The following is a 21,644-nucleotide window of genomic DNA, read 5'->3' as shown; positions in this document are numbered from 1 at the left end:
ATTTTTAAATGTGTTTACCTATTTGCAATACTCTTATTTTTGCAGCAATATACAGGTGTGAACCAGCTGTCCTCTTCCTTAGGAGGATTAAGTCTGCAGCATTCTCAGCAGCCAGAAGGTTTGAGACCAGTAAACCTTACACAAGATAGGAATATTTTGCCTGTTTCTTCAGTTCCAGCGCCTGTGCCTAACTTGAACTCTGATCTTAGGAAATTAAACTGCAGTCCAGAGTAAGTGTATTGTGTCTGTGTCAGCATGTTATATTTTTCTGTGGCTGATAATTATTTAAACCATTAAAAGTGTAAACTGATGCCTGACTGTAAATCATGATATGATTAATTTGGGGGAGAGGGTAGATTCCTGCATTCTTCAGGAGATTTTTTTCTTTTATTTCTTGTTTTTTTTTTTTTTTTTTTAACTTAAATGGTTTCTGTTCATTTTAAATGTCAGTTTTGTAAAACCTAGAATTTCTTAAATTTCAAAATTCCTTAAAAGCAGGTGTTAACACAGTTCTTAACGTATTTTGAAATATCATTTGTAATATAATGTTTTTTTCTTTCAGCTCATTTCGATGCACATTGACAAATATTCCACAGACGCAGGCTCTGTTAAACAAAGCTAAGCTTCCTTTGGGTTTGTTGCTACATCCCTTTAGAGACTTAACGGTAAAGTAACTTAATATATATGTTAAATACATGTATTTGTCCTATTTTGATTTAGACACAATAAAGTAATCATGAAATAAAGTCCAAAACTTAACTATTAAGTAGCAAGAAGTTGCTTGGAGATCAAGAGGGGAGAGAAGGAAAAAAAATGTAATTGTTACTTCCTTGGAATCCATAAGGGAAAACTTTTGGACAAGTCCTTCAAAACTTTTTCCTTATTACTTGTTTGAATGACAAGTAATGGCGATTTAGATTCCTTTTTTGAAAGGAGTACTAATATGAACGTATTACCAGGATGATAAATGCTATTGGTAGAAGTTAAGCACAATAAAAGGTTGAAGCTATGTTCATAACTGTTAAGCAGCTCATCTCTATATAATTTAATTATTCATCTTTCTAGATAAATACAAATATCTGGTATGACTTTTTTCTTTACAGTATGTTCTTTGATGTATAAGGTTTGCTGTAAAGCATCTTTAGTCACCCAAATTTGTCCTATCTTGCATGATTTCCTCTACTTAAGTAGCCGTGTTATTTTATAATTTATGTATAATTTATGTCCATGTACTTACCTTGCTCAGCTTCCTTTTAGTACAGATAATGTATTACATTGTTTGTGTAAATGTTCTTAAAATAATTTCATTAAAAATCTTTTGTATCTTTCATTAGTGAGATCAGATTTAGCACAGGTGGTTAGAGCGTGGTGTCGCTAATGCCAAAGTTGCAGGTTCAGTCCCTGTATGGGCTGTGCTGAGGGTTGGACTAGATGATCTCCAGAGGTCCCTTCCAACCTTACCATTCTATGACAAAAAATGCTAAATATTATTTCTTCCAATTTTATACAGGAAGCTTTTTTTAATGGGCTCTATTACTCTGTATGAAAATGAGCTAAGTATATAAAGAAGATAGCATATCTGGGCTTAAGAAGCCCAGATGCTCTCTATAAAATATATTGAGTAATTCTGTCACAGCTTTCCATTATTTTCTTCTTAGCAATTACCAGTAATAACATCAAGCACAATAGTGAGATGCAGATCCTGCAGGACATATATCAACCCATTTGTTTCTTTCATTGATCAAAGGAGGTGGAAATGCAATCTGTGCTATAGAGTTAATGATGGTAAGTTTTATAAGAAGATTCTTGCATTTATATAATTTTTTCCAAGTATTTGTTTCATATCAGTCTGTGAGATACTCTAAGTGAACTAAAATGACAGCAGTCTGTCTTAAGATGGTTTAAAAAAAACTCGAGACCATAAGTCAAAGATGCTGTGCAAATCTGAAGGGTTTTGAAGGAGATATCTGAAGCAAAAGGTCATTTTGCAACTTTCTGTGAGACTGAGATGATGTGATCAGATTGTCCTGATGACTTGTGTAATGAAAACAACTTGCTCCATTGACTGCTTTTGTAATAGATAAACGAAAATATGACAACAGTTAATACTGTCTGCAGTCCAGGCCAAAGGTTATGATAAAGAATCCAGATTGTGTTGAACTTCGTGTAGAATGCTCTATTTGCATTGCTGTTTTCAAGGTTATGTTATATCACTGTTTAAAATGAAACTTCTTTTGTTTCCAGTTACTTTACTTTGATGTTGCTTGGGATACCTGAAATGTTCCTTGATTTTACATATTCTTAGTGTGAGTTTGTTAATGGTGATTGAAATAATTTCCTTTAGCTTGCTTGTAGTTGCTGTAATGGTTTTTATTGGAGTTAAATCTATAAATATTGGAAACATGCTTGTTTTTTAGTTCCTGAAGAATTTATGTATAATCCTCTGACACGATCTTATGGAGAGCCTCATAAGCGGCCAGAGGTCCAAAATTCTACGGTGGAATTCATTGCTTCCTCAGACTATATGGTAAAAATGATTTCATAGGAACTTTCACAACCATTCCATGTTAATATAAATGTTTTTTTAAATTAATATTGCGCATTGCTGCCCTGTAGTGTATAAATTTTCTGCGAAGGTCCTATAATACCAGAGTCATTGGATTTCATATTTGTTTTGAGTTTTAGCAAATGTATATATTCAAAGACTTGTCAGTGAAGTGCAGTTGCAATTTGTGCAGTTGCTCAGTGTAATTTAGCATTGTGTAATATGCCCTGGATCTGATGCAATGTGGTTTCTGGTTTCTCCTTCATTCTCACAGAGGTTGTGAAAGATGAGTAGCAGAATAATGAGGGAATTAAGTTGGGTTTAAATCTCTAGTTAGGATCATATCTGTCATAGTGACTAAATAGGAGTCGAACTACAACTGTTACGATGGTAGTCTTGTATGTGAGAAGGATAAAGAAACAAGTACTGGAAAAAGGCCATGTTCACAATGACCTTGTTAACAGGAGCAAGAAAGAATTTTATTTTTAGAATTGAAGCACTATGGCTAAAGTATTTGGCAATATGAAAAATTAGAGTATATAGTGGAGAAAAGGAAGCATGTGAACTGCTTTAACACAGATTAATGGATCACATTGTCCATGTTCTGAGTGAACAGTGCTGTTCTGAAGAGTATGTTCCATGTCTGGCATCAATATCTTGTTTTTGAATTGACTTATGGAAGGAGACTCAAGCAGGTCCATTTTCTGCTCAGAGGTGTAACACTGTATGCTTATTGCAAATGGGATTTATTAACCACTGGGAATTGTGGTTGAATCTGTCCATGTGACTGTGTTAGATTCCTGTAAGATACTTTATGCAATAAAATTGTATGCCTTGCATTTTTCTAATTATTCCCTCTTTTCCCCTTCCCTTTCTAAGGACTAATCATTTTTTAACATTTCTTGAAGTATGATTTTTTTTTGAATCTAATTATCTATTTGTTTTACTTTGTAGCTTCGTCCTCCTCAGCCTGCAGTGTATTTATTTGTTTTAGATGTGTCTCATAATGCAGTGGAAGCTGGATATTTGACAATAGTCTGCCAGTCATTGCTGGAAAACTTAGACAAGTAAGGATATAAATAACCTTTTCAGATTGGCTATGTGTGATTATTAACAGTGCTAACCTTCAGTTTTGAAGAAAACCTGCATGTAGTGTTTAATTGATCTGTTCCTAAAGAACAGAAGTGCTGTTGCCTGAAATAGATTCTGAAATGCAACTTACATGTCTAAGGAAATAATACAGCTGTGTATATCAAATCATTTGCATAATGAGAAATATCTTCTGTGTATATCATTAGTGGATCTGAAGAGTTGTGTTTAGGTATAGCTTCTAACACATACTGATTGTTCAAACATCTATAATAAAGATCTCTTTTATTAAGACTAACGAAAATAATTAACATACAGAAATTAAACTGACCAATTCTAAGGTGCTGAAACAGGTGAGGTGTTGTGTCCTGGCATATTGTAACCACTACTATAAGATGGCAGAGTTGAACTGTGGTGTCAGCTTGACATTTTGATAGATCAGTTACTTAAATCTATTTGTGCCATGTCCAGTATGTGCCATTTTCCCACTGGAACAATACCTGTGGGATTTTTGTTAGTGCTTTATGAGGGAGGCCTGAAACTTCACTATGCTCATGTCTTTTTTGAAAATGAATTTGCATCCTGTGGAGGCCTGCCTTGTAGAAAGTGTTTTGCATGCAGTTTGTTAGGAAGTTGAAAATTTTCCTTTCTGATAAAGGCCACCAACATGTACAACAAAAATACTTCATTTAATGTTTATTATTTTAGCCGTGTTCAAGGCTTTGTTACTATTTGGTCAGTGTGCTCTCAAACGTATTGATTTATTTTTAGAAAGATTCAGTTTATACCTAGGTAGTAAAGCAATGTCTGTATTTGTCTCTCTGTCTCTATTTCTGTTGTTCAGAAAAGATTTTCAGCATTTGCTGATGTTTTATATTTTATTTTGGAGTTCCATTTAGTTTTTTTCTTTAGTTCAATGCCATATATAGAGTATGGTACACATGAGAAAGAAGTATGTTCCATTCTACAGACATTGAATTTTGGTTTACTATTTCATAAGTGTTCTGCCAGTACGTTAGTTAAACCAAAAAGACTTTTTTTTATGAGAGAACAGAATGCACAGGTTTTTTTTGTTGAAGAACTATCTTCTTTCATATTGTAGTGTCATACTTAAATTAGCTTATTAAGCTGTCTTAGAAATAAACATCAGTATTTAGTGAGTGCTTATCTGTAACATCTAGAGTCTTGTAAACTATATCATCATCTCACCTCTTCAGAAAATATTGAAGAAATACTGTTTGTATTCACAAATTCAGATCTCCCTTCTTTCATACTCTTCCACCATTCTCTTCACCTCTGAATACATGAACTGGGTTTCTGCTAGTCTCAGTGGGAGCTATGTGTATATATGTATCTTGTGAGAGAGAATTTAAATTTAAATTTCATAATTTATTTAAATTAATGAAAAATAAACAGTTAATAGATGACTCTCTCTCTTTATGCTGCAGGCTGCCTGGAGATTCAAGAACAAGAATAGGGTTCATAACATTTGACAGTACTGTTCAATTTTACAACCTGCAGGAGGGTTTATCTCAGCCTCAAATGCTGATTGTCTCAGATATTGATGGTAAGTAAAAAGAAAATGGAAATTGAATTTCTGAGAAGCTTTTTAAGATTCTCTGCTCCCCTCTGAGGAAGAATTAGAATCTCTCTAATATTTTGCTATTAGGTCCCCAAAAGGGAATACTTTATCCAGAAATAATCTTATGCTAACTCAAAATAGGTAGTGTTTAAAAAGTGAAAATTAAATGTTAATTTTGCTTTGAATAAAGCAAGGTTTGTATAAACTGCCTTTTTTTCTTTTTAATAATATCTGTAGCAAAAACATAGACCTCTTGTGGTGACTTTTACAGCAGTGAGTAGTGAAATGCTTTCTTCTATTTAAAAATTCTGTGTTTTCTCATTAAAAAAAAAAAAGCTGTTTTTCCTTCTTCCCACAGATATTTTCCTGCCTACACCAGATAGTTTACTTGTAAATCTCCATGAAAGCAAAGAGGTATGATTGCTCAAAAACGTATTAGTAAATTTAAACAGATGAATATTCAAAACAGCAGTTTCTATTTCAGCTTCAAGGTCAAGTCTATTTTCATAATGTGCAGCTCCCATGTATGGCTTTTTCTTAATTACAAAAATATTATATGCTGCTGCTTTGTGTTAGTTTTTTAAATGATGACATTGTTTTCCTCAATGTGTTGAAATTGAGCTCAAATATTTGGTATTGATTGTTCGTTGCTTACGACAATAGAGCTTTTTACTAAATACAGAATTTTACAGAATATCTCAAGTCTGTAAAATCTCAGAAACACCTTTCAATGTGTTTTTCAGCTGATAAAAGATCTATTAAGTGCATTACCAAATATGTTCACCAATACAAGAGAAACATATAGCGCACTGGGCCCTGCGCTTCAGGCTGCATTTAAACTGATGTCTCCAACGGGTGGTCGGATATCTGTATTTCAGACTCAGTTACCGTCTTTGGGTGCAGGGCTTTTGCATTCCAGAGAAGATCCCAATCAAAGATCAAGCACAAAGGTACAAAAACTTGATTATTCATTTTATTAGAGAGATTAGGGACTGGCAATGTCTTTTTGACTAGCATAATTCTGCAGACCAACTCTTGTTTTTTGTCCACAGCAATTCATTAAATTTTCACTATCTTAAATGTCTGCCTTATGCATTAAGATCACTAATTTATATTTGCTTGTGTGGTATTTGTTTCAAAGCACATGAGCTGTTCTTTGTGTCTTTGGTCCATAGCTTGTCTTGACAAGCATAAGAAGTTGCAGATATTTCTGACTTGCTTTGTATCAGTGTGGTTTTGAACCCAGATGTGTGTGTTTATGTTAAACCAAAGACCTAAAACATGAGTTCTTCCTATTTTTATGGTCCTGTAATATACAACATCTAGTAAGTATTTTATAGTTATTACTTGAATGTTTGTTCATATGAGAACATAAGCTTTGTTAAAAAGGAGGATTATAACTGCTTGTAAATACAAATGAAAAGGTGTAGCATAAAGAAATTATTTCTGCAGGTATTTTGAAATGCCTAGAAAGTATTGTTTAAAAGAAACACTTCTCTATGATATTTTGCCATTGAGTAGTATGTTTACTGTGCCATAAAGCCCTAAGGGAGCATGATCTTTGTTTTAACTCTTCTCCTGTGTAATTTGTTCACCAAAGGTGGTCCAGCATCTTGGTCCAGCAACAGATTTTTATAAGAAGTTGGCATTGGACTGTTCAGGCCAACAGACTGCTGTGGATTTATTTCTCTTAAGTTCACAATATTCTGATCTAGCTTCTCTTGGTAAGGGGTACTTAATGCACATATTTACTGCTTCCACAGTTTTGTCTGTCTTGGGAAATGTGCTGATTCAGGAGTTCTTAAATCACGTAAATCTTTCTTTTTGTACTTCTATAAATACGGTTAATGCAAACGATTTGACTTAGCTTAGATAGCAATAAAGAATGGGACTATTGCGTCGATGGCATCTAAGAGAGTTTATTCTGAGACTTGGCAATTTTGAAATAGAAAGTACTCCTCTGCTTCAGAAAGGGTAACGGTCAGATGGCAGGGAAGAATAAGATTTAATCATAAGGGAAGAACAATTCTCGCCTTCAGTTCTTCTGATGTTAAACCAAGATTTGTCTCTGCACACCAGAAATCAAATTTTCTGTGTGCATCCCACTATTCACTGCCAAAGGTAGCAACGCAATATTAAGAAACTTATTCAAGTGTGTGTGTGAACGACTGAAGACAGCAGTAAGTTACCCAGATACACAATTATCTAGTGACAGGAGTCAGAAACAACTATCCTTTGTCTTATAGATACAGGTTATATCAGGAAAAAGATTAACTTAGATGGGACTTGAAAGAAGTTGGGTAGGTGTTACTTAATTTGGGTGTCCTGATCTCATGTGGCTGTGTCTTTATTTATTTATTTTTTTTTTTACAGTGAAGTTTTAAGAAGTTTCTTAAGGCCTGAATATCATTTGAGGGTTTTTCTGCTTAAACTGATTGTGAAATAGCACTAGTGACTTTATACCATATTTTATATATATATGTTAGTTTTGCCTCTTAGCCATATCTTTTTCTCCTTCACAGCTTGCATGTCCAAATACTCTGCTGGATGCATCTATTATTATCCATCTTTCCATCATAGCCATAATCCTGCTCAGGCTGAGAAATTTCAGAAAGACCTGAAAAGATACCTTACAAGGAAGATTGGATTTGAGGCAGTTATGAGAATACGATGTACAAAAGGTATGCTATAAATACTCACACATGGAAGGATGGAAAGTTGATGTAAACTTGTTATCATTTACTTCAAATGTGCTTAGTCTTTAGCAACTAGACATTTCACGTTACTTCTTTTCCCCTTAAGATTAAGATACTTGTCTTTTTGATATTAATAAATTGCATTAGCTTTTGCCCTTCAATATCTGAGGGAGTTCTTTAATGTGGCACCAACTCATTTCAACTAAATTGAAATGTGTAATGTAAGAGTATCGTTCAATTTAGAATTTTCAGAATTGAATATGAATTCTCTGCAGGATCATTCTGAAATGTCCAGTGATTCATTTAGAAATTGATTCTGCTTGCCGTTTAGGATAACTGTTTCTCCTATCAATAGGAGCTTTTCATGCTGTTTTAACCTCCCTCTTGTGTGAATTATTTCATCTGCTTTTAGGTCTTTCAATACACACTTTTCATGGGAATTTTTTTGTACGATCAACTGATCTCTTGTCACTTGCCAATGTCAATCCTGATGCTGGATTTGCAGTACAAATGTCCATTGAGGAAAGTCTGACTGACACATCTTTGGTTTGTTTTCAAACAGCTCTTTTGTATACTTCTAGCAAAGGTGAATACATTTAAACGAATTCACCACTGTTCTTTGTTTGCCTGTTTGTTTGTTTTAACGGTAATGTTTGTATAGTTAGTTCTATGGTCTATTGTTGATCTCTATTCCCTAAATGACTTGTCAGTCAGTGAGCCTATTTGGCAGTGAATTTATCACATGGGTAAATCTTTGTAGAGTCTGTTTTGATGGGAAAATGTAACTTATCTCCATCTTAAGTAAAATAGTCTGGCTGAAACATCTTTACTTAAATGGCATGGTATTGCTATAAGCAATGACATGTTTGGTACCTACTGTCATCAAAATCACAGACCATTGCTTAAGCTGATGAATTTAAACTAGTTGCTGGTATATGTGGTAGGCATAAAGAATAGCAGCTATTCTGTGTAGAGAATGCCACGAAATTTTGGGGTGGAAGTCTATATACTTTATATTCATCAGTTGACTAGTTTAAGAGCATTTCAGAATTCAGCAGGGATGGGAGATAGTGTTACTGTAGTTTCATGACTGCTGTGTTTTTACACGGTAAATGCATCTTGGATGAGACCAGATGTAGTGCAACAATTGAATATATATACCTCTTCCTACCAGGAGATGTTGCACAGTGACTTCTACTTATTTTTATTAGGTGAACGGCGAATTCGAGTGCACACACTTTGCTTGCCTGTAGTCAATTCACTGGCTGATGTATATGCAGGAGCAGATGTGCAAGCAGTTGTATGCCTCTTAGCAAACATGGGTGAGTACAGGAATGAAAGTTCAAATGCGTTTTCATGTATTCTTAATTTGATCAAGTGTTTAAACAAAGCAATGAATGAGGCCTGGGTATTGTAGAAAAACGTTGGAATACACTGAAGAGTTTGTACGGGGAAGATGATGAAATTGAAGCCATATTAAAACACTATAACTGAAATACTCCTTCATCTGAATACTTAAATCTTTTAAAGGAGCTTTCTTATATTGTTCTCTAGACGTTTTTAAAAGAACGAAGAGTCATCTTTTTATAAAGTGCACTTAGATCAAAGCCCTTGTGCATCGTCACCACGGTGGTTGGCATCTCAAACTTCAGCATTTCAGGATCATTTAAGATACGGCATGAATCACTTGAATGAGGCGCTGCAGAGTGAAAGACAAAACACTTCTGGCAATACTGCCTCTGAGATATACATAGATTTTCTATGCCTCTTGCCTATCGGTGCTGAGCTGAGGATGCTTACTTATCCCATATTTGTGTACCATTGCCTTTGTGTGTCACAAGCAGCTGTTTCATAGGTTGGTCTCTGCCACTGAGTGTGTACAGCTCTCTGCACAGCTGAGAAAAAAAAATCTCCGTATGTTGAGATGGAGTTCAAAGTAGTACTGTAGTCTGAAGAAGTGCTTTTGCATCATGTGTTAAATTTGCAGTCAATCCAGTAGGTGGCTTCCTCCAACCAGATTACAGCACTCTCTCAGCAAAGAAAAATTAAACTTAAGTTGTACTAAATGTAGTTACGCTATTGAAACAATAGAAGTAATATTTTTCTACAAAATATTCAGAAAAATTACTGCAAATATATGTTTTGGAGGCAGAACAGTGGATAGTTCTGGGGAATAGCTAAGTTATTTTCATAATGTTTAAAACACTACTTGCATTTAGTTTCACACACCCTCCCCCAGTTTTAAACAATTTAAAACCTCCAAGAATGGGAACTAGAGAATAGAAATCAGCCATACTATTTTTTAAGCAGCATAAAAATGAGTTTTACTAAGGAAAACCATCTTGTTATTTTTTTAAAAAAAAATGACTACAATTATGTGTTTAAAAATCCTAAAATACAGCTCCTAATATTTTGAAAATACCCAAAATGACTTCATTCATTCACATGAAATTTCTTGTATCCTTCTCATCCGACAGCTGTGGATCGCTCAGTTTCATCTAGTCTTGCAGATGCAAGAGATGCCTTAGTTAATGCTGTGGTAGACTCCTTGGCAGCATATATGTCAACTGCTTCAAATCTGCAGCAATCTATGCTGGTAGCACCAAATTCCCTCAGGCTGTTTCCATTGTATGTTTTGGCTCTTCTCAAACAGGTATGTATACTCTAGTGGGATTATCTTTGATACTTGATTCAAAGTTGCTCCATTTTGAGTAATTTTTCAGCTCTAGGTCAAGCTTTGAGTTCACCGTTACTGTGAGCCCTTTTCTAAAATTGAGAACTAGGTTATCTTCTTTTGAGTGAAAGTCTTATAGGCTCAAAAGAGATGACTAACTTATGTGATATGATCAGTGCCTGAATGGTTTTTTGTTTTACTTCATTTTGATTTTTGATATTTTGCGTTACTTTGCTTTACAATGAAAATTAAAAGATAAATATTATAACAATTCATATTGCTCAAAATTTCGCAACTGATTGTTGCTGAAATAATTGTTGGAAACCACTGGTTAAATTCATTTTATGAAGAGAAAAGAAATACTTTTTCTATGTGTATGCTCTATGCTTTGAAGAACCAAGAAAGAAATGAGAGCCTGTGGGAAAAATAACCCTAGGCACCAGTACAAGCTGGGGGCTGACCTGCTGGAGAGCAGCTCTGCAGAGAAGGACCTGGGAGTGCTGGCGGACGACAAACAGACCATGAGCCAGCAAGCTGCCCTTGTGGCCAAGAAAGCCAACAGTATCCTGGGGTACATTAAGAAGAGTGTTGCCAGCAGGTCGAGGGAGGTGATCCTGCCCCTCTGCTCAGCCCTGGGGAGGCCTCATCTCGAGTCCTGTGTCCAGATCTGGGCTCCCCAGTACAGGAGAGACCTGGAGTTACTGGAGAGAGTCCAGCGCAGGGCTACAAAGATGATCAGAGGGCTGGAGCATCTGCCCTATGGGGAACGGCTGCGAGAGCTGGGCCTCTTCAGCCTGGGGAAAAGAAGACTGAGGGGGGATCTTACCAATGAGTACAAGTACCTGAAGGGAGGGTGTCAAGGGGACGGGGCCAAACTCTTTTCAGTTGTCCCGTGTGACAGGACAAGAGGCAATGGGCAGAAATTGAAGCACAGGAAGTTCTGCCTGAACGTGAGGGGGAATTTTTTCTCTGTCAGAGTGACAGAGCACTGGCACAGGTTGCCCAGAGCTTAGTGGGTTTCTTAAATTATTTTTAACCACAATTTTTTTAAAAAAAAGCCATGAATACAAAGAAACCCAAAATGAGAATGTTTGTGGTAGCCAAGGATTAGAAAACTTGCATGCTTATCTTTGTAGAAGTGAGTTTGTGCTTTGATACGTTGGATTCATTGGCTCAGCATAGGGTGCCTTCTCCAGTGTCTTGTTTCTGACAGTGACTCTTTACCAAGCGCTTTTGAAGGAGATCTGAAAAATCCAGTAGGAATGAGAGTTACAAAATAAATGCTTTCTCATGACAGCCTAGTGTCTGCCATAAAATGTGGTGGTGTTTCACTTGCTGTTTAGTTGTTAGGAACATAGATCTGCATCTAATCTTATTAACTGCAGAAGTTTTTGGGTTTAACCCTGTTAAGCTCTTAGCTTCTATGCTGTTTTGTATTAGTAATATCACAGGCTGATGATAATCATCAAGAATAAAAGCAAAAAGTAGAGCACAGACCAGTACAGAGTTTTATGCAAAGTAGAGAAACTTTTCTTTTCTTTTTCATCCTTCTTCATCAATAAGGTGTGAGACTGAATTAGATTTTTGCATTTATTGTATGGAAGTTGTACTTGATCGGAATTATTTAGGTAATCTAAATTTTTTATAATATAATTGGGATTTTCTAATATAATACCAATTAAGATGCGTTTCCTTACAAAAACTGTCATTTTTTCTTGACGCTTTAAAGAAATCTGAAATAGTGTTTAAGTTTGACATAAAGTATCAGGTTGATTTGAGTAACAACATTCTTTCCTTACAGAAAGCATTTAGAACTGGCACTAGCACACGCTTGGATGATCGTGTATATGCAATGTGCCAGATGAAGAGTCAGCCTCTTGTTCATCTGATGAAAATGATACACCCCAACTTGTACAGGATAGACAAATTGATAGATGAGGTAAAGTATGAATCCTTTTTTATAACTTTTCTAAAAATTTGTAATGGAGCGTTTGAACCTAATGTTGTGCTGTAGCAATTTATTGAAAAGTTATTATTGTAACTTAAAGTGGATGTTTTCCATAAATCACAAAAAACAAAAAAAATTCCTTTTAAGTTTTTGAGTTGCAGATACAGTAATACAATACGAGAAAATAATGCTCTTTCTTCACCTTGTTTCAATGACTTTTTCATACTCATTTTTCTGTTATATAAAGAAAATAGAGAAAATTGTATGCATTAAATGTATATTCAGTGTTTTTTGTGTTTTAGAACAGCCTGGGAGAAATGGATGAAATATATTAGGTAGGGAATTCTAGATTTTTATTTTAAAACCACATAAAGTTGTCTGAAATAACGAACTCTGATCTCTCAGACTGATATGGATGAGGTAAGATCTTACCTCCAAGCTGCCAGTCAGATGGAGGAAGAACTTGATGTACAAAAATGACTTTATTAATTTTTCCATTCACAGAGGTAACCTAGAAGACAGATACATTTTAATAGTAACAAGATGAGATTTTTATTTAAGGTCGAGGTTGGTTGTAAATACAAAAATAAGTTGTATTTTTAAGGAAGTTATCATTAGTTATTCATATATATTTAGAGCCCTAACAATACCTTTGAAGAAGTCTATCTAGGAGCTTGTTTTTTAAATGTCATACAAGATTATATAGTAATTTGAGTACTTCATCTGGCAGCTGAAATTATTCAGCAGACCTTTAAGCTATTTTTAATTTCAAAGTTTCTTTTGAAGTATTTTATAAATTTATATATGCAAATCTAAACTCAGTGCACTTCAGTGGAATTCATTAATCAGTCTTTCTATACTTCTATTTTTTTCTCACTGTTTGCAAACTTCTTCAGTAACTCTGTCAGGGTTTTGTGGTACTGATACTGAAACATTATATTCAGCATGTGAGAGCTGTGAAGAATGAGCAGTGTCTTGGGGAGATCGAGTTTACAAAAGATGTCAGGCCAGTTTTCTTATAGAATAATAAAATAGTGTTTACTTAGAAGTACCAAAATTAATTTACAAATCTTACCTTAAATTGTATGACGAAGTGTTAATCTGCAGTTTCGTACTACTTCAGTTTGAAGTATTTGTAGCACCAGCTGCTTTTAAATTTCTCGTTTCTGTAGAAAATTCGATGATTTATATTACAAAACACTTTTCTTAAAAAAAAAAAAAAAAAGAAAGAAAGAACACTGATTTTCTTTTCTCTTAACACCGAATTTTCATGAAAATTGAGTGTAGCCTGGAACTTCTGCAAGTGGACAAGTAGATGATTTTCATCATTATGCATAGATCCCAACAAATTTCTAATCTATTACATTATAATATGGAATTCTTAATTTAGAGGCTTGGGATTTTGTGTGTGTGTGTAATCTTATTATTCAATCTGAGTGAAGATGTACTTGATTTCTTAACTGTCTTCCTTATATCATGTTTCGCAGATTAGTTATGGATATCCAGCCTATTTTTGTATTGGATGGGGAAGCAGTCTTGTCACAATCTCCTTTAATCTGAAATAATACAAATTTTAATTTTTTTAAAAAAACTCCCTGATATAGACAGATTGTTTGATCAGATCAGTCTTAATGGTATGTGGACAAGTATATTAGTTTGAGAGTATTTTTAGCTATTTGTTCTACTTCAGGCAGGGTGTTACATCAAAGAGCTTTCTGTTATTGGCATGTGGTAAAATAGTGAACACTTACTAGGAGCAGAATTTGACATTTTTCTGCTCTCACACTTCTAGTGAAGTGGAATGTAGTGAAAAATATCCGGAGGTTGATATGGTTGGTCATAGAAAATTTTACTGAAGTATTGGACGTGGGAATTTTGGGGGGGGGGGGTTTAGCATCTATAATTTGTGAAATGAATGCACACATTAAATGAACTTGCATTATTCTTGTTTGGGTAAAGAAGTAAGCTTTAGGTTAAATGCGTAACTCTAGAATTAATTAATTCAGGTGACTGAAGCTAAAGATGGCATTTTGTTACATGAGAATCCTCAAAAAGCTGCCAGTGTAACAGCTTTTTTCAAATTTTATCATTCCTGATTAAGATAAAATTACTGAATTGATATTTGTTTATATTATGGAAATTATTGGTTATTACAGAGTGCGATACATGTAAACGACAAGGTTGTTCCCCAACCACCTCTTCAGAAGTTATCTGCGGAGAAGCTGACAAGAGAAGGAGCTTTTCTAATGGATTGTGGATCAGTAAGTTACTGGTTTCATGCAATCCTCTTAAATAAATAAATAAGTTGGACACATGTTGAATGCTTAAAAGCAGCCAACTCTCAACATTAATAGTATAGTGAATCAGTATGCCTGATAACCTAAGAGTAACTCATGTTCCAGTGAAAAGCTTTCATTTTTTGATCAGAGGAATGTCTGTAACTAAGGTTGCATATTAAGCCTTCAAATGTTATCAGAATATATGAGGAGTTCATGTCAAGACTTTTTCTGGAAATAATGGATTTTCTTTTCCAAAACCTTTTTTAATGGTTATGAAATTGTAAGAACTACAGTTTGTCTAGCAAAAGCACTTCTCGTTTATGTGTGAATCTTACCAGGTATGCACAAATATAAAGGCTTTTATGATTTGTGGCTCGTGAGCTAAGAGTGAGGGAATTGTGGGGAGAGAATAAAATCAATAGATACAATTAAAGATGATAGTAGAAATTACCCTAAAACACACTTAATGAGATAAAACATTATGCTACTTTAACAGCAATCTGGAAAGAAAGTGCTTGAAAGCTCGTGTGAGTTCAGGGGCTGAACATGAATTCAAACTAGCTTCTGTTTCCAGGTGTCTGAGTTAATAGCTTTAATGCGTATTGATAACTGCTGCTTTCCTGTAACTTGTTTAGAGTGGGAAGTCGGTGTGCAGTAATCGACACAGTGGTATGCTTTAAAATTTTAGGATTTCCATTTAAGGAGGTTATATGGCAAGGCAGTGTGTTAACAGTTCCAGTACAGATGAATCCTGGATCCTTATTCTTTCAGTATTTGCTTTTCAGCTGTAATTTTTTGGATTGATCTTGCTCTGGATGGTGCCAATGTATTAGTAAGTCCGTGTGCGAATAGTGAATATAGAGATGTGTATTTAAAACCTCAGTAGGAGTTACCAGGTGACTCATTTGCATAAAATGTATATTCTGGTAATATTCCAATTACATCACCACTTTTATCTTTCTTTAAAATGTGTGCAAGGCCTTTATTAAAACTGTTTCTGACATCTTACAGGTATTTTATATTTGGATTGGAAAAAATTGTGATAACAACTTCATAAAAGATGTCCTTGGATATCCAAACTATGCATCAGTACCATTGAAAATGGTGAGCGTTTTAATGAGCTGTGCTGTATAGTGCTTACGTTTGGAATCTAATTTATATTTTTTTTCTGCCTTTTCAATTTTTAATTATTTTACTTTGAGTTAGGTATGTTCTATTAGGTACTTTCTAATTTCTTACAGTCCCATAGTCCTAGGTAGTTGTTAAACATCTTTAGCAGAAGAATGTAAATACTCATTGAATACCACAAGAAATGTTCAATCATATTACTGCTTTTATTAATTTTTGGAAATGCTTTTGGTCTTATAGTATGAAATTTCCTAGATAATTTTTGGATTCATTCTCCTCACAGGTGTATTTGTTCAGATTAAAGTTATTTTATTGATGTGATGATTTTCAGAAGCTTTAGGTTCTCTGAGCTTGGTTTAAACTAGATCTGTGGTATGAGGGAATATGTCTGTGCATCTGTGCATAAAGGATTGGAGTGAGTGTTTTTTTTTTTTTTTTTTTTTTTTAAGATTTTCTTAGAGTCAGTATTAAACAGAAACACTTTTAGCTATCAGAACTTTGGAGCCCTTCAGTGTGTGCTTTGGTGGAGGGTTTTATATGTCATAACCTGTATCTGTAATCTTCTGTGTAAAATGGAGCAGCAGTTCAAGGGAAGAGTTCTTCTGTGAATACTGATTTTAAAACATTAACAAGTGGCAGCTAAGGAGGGATACTCTTCTGTTAAGATACTCTGCAAAAATTCTGAATCTAATGATTATATTCTGATAGTACAAAAAATATGTCAGCCATTGTAGGAAACCCCACAGGAAGCTATTTCCTGCTCATAAATTTTGCATAGTACAAAGGTGAAAATTAAAGTGGCAATTGCAAGAACAGGTAAAAGCTAGTGGTGAGCATTAAGACTACTATAAAATTTGACTACTTGTCCAGAGTTTCACCTTTTATTTACATTAGCAATTTAAAACTCCCCTCTGATCAACTGATAGTATTAATTGACAGTTTATTATCCCTGTAAGCAGATGAATTTGAATAAAGAAAGGATGGTAACTTTCTAATGGTTCTATAGTGTTTATTATAATGAAAAGGAGAGAAAAAAGTCTTAAAATAAATGTAAGTTGTCATCTTTACTTTTAGATAATACTTTCTCCATTCATATATCACAAAGGCAGCAATAGAACTCGTTTTAAAACCATAGTTAATTTTTTTTTAATCTCGTATTAATTGTCTTAAAAGTTTATGTAAACTTACGAGTTGGTACATTTAGGTCAAGTGAGTGGCTGAAGCAGAGTCTTTTTGTTTGTTTTTCCAGTTCATTCCCTAACCCAGATATTCAAGATTAATTGTTGTGTTGAACTTTGCTTTCAATTCAGATCTTGCTTTTTAGTGTTTTGTTCATCTTTCTACTGCTGCAAAAGGCAGCATCTAGGAACTTGGTGCATAGAGAAAGAGGAAGACAAAAGAACTGTGAAAGCAGCACTTTGAAATAATGACTTTAAAGTGAGCTTGCTTTCTAAGATGTTTTGCGTTTAAAAGGAATTCTCTGAGTTAAGGGTGTAATGTTTCCTACAGAACAGATATTACAGAATTTTTGTATTTTAAGCTGAAGAGAAAATGTGTACCTGTAATAAGAGGTAGGTAATTTTTTAAACAGAAGTGGGGGCTATTTTGTCCTTGGGTCATTTCTGACTATCAGGATCTGGTTTTTGTCTAAATAATTGAATGAAGTCATTCTCTTATCTTCTTCCACTAGACACAGCTTCCTGAGGCAGATGCACTTTCTTCAGAAAGGACACGGTCTTTTATATCCTGGCTTAAAGATAGTAGACCTTTAAGTCCAGTTCTTCAAGTAATAAAGTAAGTATTTCTGTGAGATACTGGTAGTTACTGGGAAGTTGTGTTTATGGTTTCTAATAGACATCAGTAAAAACTGGGGGCATCTTGCCCAGAAGAAAGTGAATACCATTCCATCTCCAGCTGATACATCACTGTTACCTGAAACTGCTTATCTTTGAATCTAGTCCATATTCAGTATTAATAGTTTTATTGTTAGGAGTTAGTTGCATATTTTTATATTGTTAGAATAGACTACCACTGTGGATATACTTGTGATCAATGGAATTAAGCCAATTTCTGATCTAGCTTTTATAATTTTTATATATTATAATGATTAAATGATTCAGGTAAGTTTAATAACTAGCAGATGATAATTGTTATTGAGCTGCACAGGACAGCAATTGATTTATGACATAAATATAGCATGGTTTTGAAGTGTTTTCAAGCTCTGACCTGCTTAAAGAAGTTAAACATTTTACAGGATTTAATACTTGAATTTTCTTTTCATGTTTCTTCTCTGGAGTACTCAGTTTACTGAATCTGGAGATCACAGATCTAGATGATATAGCTAGAGAGTATGGTGACTATTTCTGACTTAGAGAATAAGTTTAAACATAGTACTGAAACTTTTCTCCAGCTTATTGGCATTGTGGCTACTGCTTAACTTGCAAGTAGTGCTAAGAGATCACAGTAAATAGCAGGGCTTCACTGCCTGTTGTGCTATACCAGTATAGAAGACAGTCTGTGCCCCAGCAGGTTTTTACTGGGGCAGTACCTTTGGATGGAAGGTCTTTGACATGTATTGTTATCATTTCTCTGTCCTCAGATAAGAAAAAAATGAGATTATATATAACTAGAGATACAAATTTTCTGAGTTTTTTATTTTTATCAGGATATAAATTTAACCTGTTCAGAATTGATTACTGTCAGCATAATCACTAACTTCCAGAACAAAATAATTGTTTATGCTTCCATTTTTGTATTTCTACAAGATACTTTAAGTGATACTTCATCCACTTCTTATAACATGCTATACTTGTTAAAAAGACACTCATGGTTAACAATATAGTATAGATTTTTTTGCATGATAAGCAATTCATTAGAACTTCTGCCTCTACTTGAATTTAAGGTGGATTTTTGTCAATGTTTTGGCTGAAATACCTTCCTGTCTTCTTTCAGGGATGAGAATCCTGCCAAAACAGATTTTTTTCAACATCTAATTGAAGATCGGACAGAAGCAGCTTTCTCTTACTATGAATTCTTACTTCATATTCAACAGCAGATTTGTAAGTGAAGGAGGAATAAACTAGAAGAAAAATCCTGTCCTCAGATAGAAGCGTTGGCTGAGTAAGAAGCACATGGGAAGTTAAAAAGTGGGTGTGTGTTCTTCATAATATACAGTGACCAACACTGTTTCAGAAGCTTTACAGCTAAACAGAAAGTACACATTTCCAGTGGAATTTTGCAGACTTGCTTCAGTCTAAAAGTGATAGGAGTAATGAAGCTGTTTCGCTAGTAAACGTATAATTGGTTTATACACGTTTCCAGTAGTGCAGCGGTATGGTGCTCTGTTTATTGCAAGCTGGTGAATTTATGTAGCTATGTGGGATGATATTTCTTAATGAAATGTACAATTAGATAAAGCCTTTTTTCTTATATTTATTATAATAGCCCTTCCACATTCAAACTCTGTCAGAGATTTCAAAGGGCAGTGATGTATGTTGTTTATATGAATTTCTTTATAAAAGGAATGATTCATATTTACTAAAGACTTCAACAAATTCTCTGTGAAAGTTGTAGAGTTTCAGTGAAGTACATAAACTGTAGAAATAAAAAATACAATGTACATAAGTGTTACATTTGTAAAGAAAATGTAAAAATGTAACTAAAAAAAGACATAGCTCAATGTGCAGAATTGTTGAGTGCAAAATGATGAATTGTTTTGTCCCAAGTTAGATAATGAAGTTGACTATTAATATATATATACACTAAAAAGTAAGAATCCATGCAGAAATAACACAGCTTCTTGTTTGGTTATTTTTAGGTGAATTTATTTATGATTGGCTACTAATTAAAAATATTTTGCTTTATCACGTGTTTTTTATATTTATGCAAGTATGTTTTAGTTTTAATGACTGAACTCCTACTGAACTGAACATTGAAGAGAACATGTTTACCACTTTTTTTCACAGACCTCTGGAAGGGAAGAGAAAATATTTAATAGTTTGAACAATTAATAGTTAAAGCTCCTAAAACACCTTGTGTATTATCCTAAATATCTGTTAACATTGTTTTACATTTTGTAATCTACTGTAGTCTTGGTCTAGCTTTCTGTAAATTGTTTTGTTTAGCATTTAGAGTAAGCATGGGTAATCACTGAATTGGATATGATGTTATTTATACTGTGATTAAAAAAAAAAAAAAAGTATAAAAATGCATTCCCTTGTTACAATGAAAGGAAATGCTGTAAAATCTCAAATTTCAAGATGTAATCACACCGCTGTCTTTCAAAAAGCTTGTCCTTGCTAATGTTTTTTGTAACTTAGTGGTTTTGGTTTTTGAATAGATTTATCCCAGAATTTAAAATTTGGTTGTTAAGGAAAAATTGAGATGGTTTGGTTTTGTTTCTTTAGAGGCACACTAGAAATAATTCAAAAGTCAGTCAGTCATATGACATATTCTGAACTTTGTCATTTGTTTGGTTTAATCAGGTGTGGCTATAACAAAATAATTAAGTACCAAAAAGTAAATGGTATTTAGTATTATTAATTTTATTTTTTACTGCAGTCTTTAAGATGTTAACATGTTACAATTGAACTTTAACTACCGTATCCCCTGAAAATGGTACTTGAATATTGAAGAGAAAATGTACTACTGTGGTTTGCAAATGTTTTAAAAGTTACACTAATTAAATTGTGAAAGTGGTGGTGTTCTACATGTTAGCACCAAATCACTGTTTGGGGGAAAAGAAACTTAAATTGGTATCTTGTCTTTAACTAAATGTTTTAAGTTTCCCATAGATTAATTTGGAGAAACTTCCATTTAGTGATTTAATTTATCATGTAATATCTGTGGAGATGCTAGATGCTGAATGTCATTAAATCAGACCAACAAGATTGTAACTACATTCTTTCTCTTAGATAATCTCACATATGAATGAAAGCTAGGTGCTGCTGAAAGTCAGGAATCTTAAAGATCATCTGGAATTGCTAAGATCAGAAGAGTATGTTACAATTTTAAATGTTTCAGATTATACACTCCTGACATGTGAGCTTGGTGTTGAATATCTGGAAACATGCTATGCCACGATTAATGACAATGTATTCTGTAAAAAAACATTACATAAAGTTTTATTCTTCTATGGTTTTTGTATATGAAAATTATGAAAAGTACATCTGAGAGCTATTTGTTTAGTAAAATCTATACAGTGTGGAGAATTCAGTTATGTTTTTACTAGTTATAAAGCACATCTGCTTTCTGACTAAACTTTGTTTTAAAATTTAAAAGGATAATCCATTTAGAAGTATTTTGAAGTTGAAATTTAGGGTTGAGAATATATTAACTTTAGTGGTTTGAATAGTAGAATATCTGTAGGCATGGCAAAAGTATCCAAAAGAAGATTTTTACCTGTGATGGTTTAGCTCAAATTAATATACCAGAAGACGCATGCCAGAAGATAAGTCCATATCAAGGGATGGGCAGTGAAGCTCAGTAATTTTCTACCTACTGAGTAATATTTTGGAGAAGAAGTAGGGGTCTTGCTTCTGTATCTTTTTAAAGAAACTGCAAAACTGTGTAAATAAGCCTTTACTCATTTTAGGGATTGAAATTTTTCCAGTGTGCTTTGCACTCTGCATAGTGTGAATCATGATTACTTGAGAAGTTCAGTGTTTCCTAGGGAAAATGTTCACCAGCCCTAGCTAAGCAAGT

At 34.0% G+C, this 21,644-nt stretch overlaps 1 protein-coding gene across 3 annotated transcripts in view; it reads left to right on the top strand.

Moving 5' to 3' along the window:
* SEC24B (SEC24 homolog B, COPII coat complex component) overlaps positions 1-21,151 on the top strand; it is a 44,620-nt gene extending 23,469 nt beyond the window's left edge. For all 3 annotated transcript variants that reach the window (XM_062574124.1, XM_062574126.1, XM_062574125.1), the window contains 18 exons: positions 46-230; positions 563-665; positions 1,659-1,785; positions 2,418-2,527; positions 3,500-3,612; positions 5,083-5,201; positions 5,575-5,630; positions 5,960-6,166; positions 6,817-6,940; positions 7,739-7,897; positions 8,325-8,498; positions 9,124-9,234; positions 10,390-10,565; positions 12,388-12,525; positions 14,691-14,795; positions 15,825-15,917; positions 17,632-17,735; positions 18,894-21,151. In XM_062574124.1, the coding sequence (XP_062430108.1) occupies positions 46-230; positions 563-665; positions 1,659-1,785; positions 2,418-2,527; positions 3,500-3,612; positions 5,083-5,201; positions 5,575-5,630; positions 5,960-6,166; positions 6,817-6,940; positions 7,739-7,897; positions 8,325-8,498; positions 9,124-9,234; positions 10,390-10,565; positions 12,388-12,525; positions 14,691-14,795; positions 15,825-15,917; positions 17,632-17,735; positions 18,894-19,008 (2,319 nt within the window). In that variant the 3' untranslated portion in view covers positions 19,009-21,151. The remainder of the gene's footprint in view (positions 1-45; positions 231-562; positions 666-1,658; positions 1,786-2,417; positions 2,528-3,499; positions 3,613-5,082; positions 5,202-5,574; positions 5,631-5,959; positions 6,167-6,816; positions 6,941-7,738; positions 7,898-8,324; positions 8,499-9,123; positions 9,235-10,389; positions 10,566-12,387; positions 12,526-14,690; positions 14,796-15,824; positions 15,918-17,631; positions 17,736-18,893) is intronic.
* Positions 21,152-21,644: the final 493 nt, after the last annotated feature.

This window comes from Rhea pennata, chromosome 4, assembly GCF_028389875.1.
Source record: "Rhea pennata isolate bPtePen1 chromosome 4, bPtePen1.pri, whole genome shotgun sequence".
In the NCBI taxonomy this organism is placed as follows: Eukaryota; Metazoa; Chordata; class Aves; order Rheiformes; family Rheidae; genus Rhea; species Rhea pennata.
The sequence above is the reverse complement of the archived record's forward strand: the minus strand, read 5'-3'. Positions and strand labels throughout refer to the sequence as shown.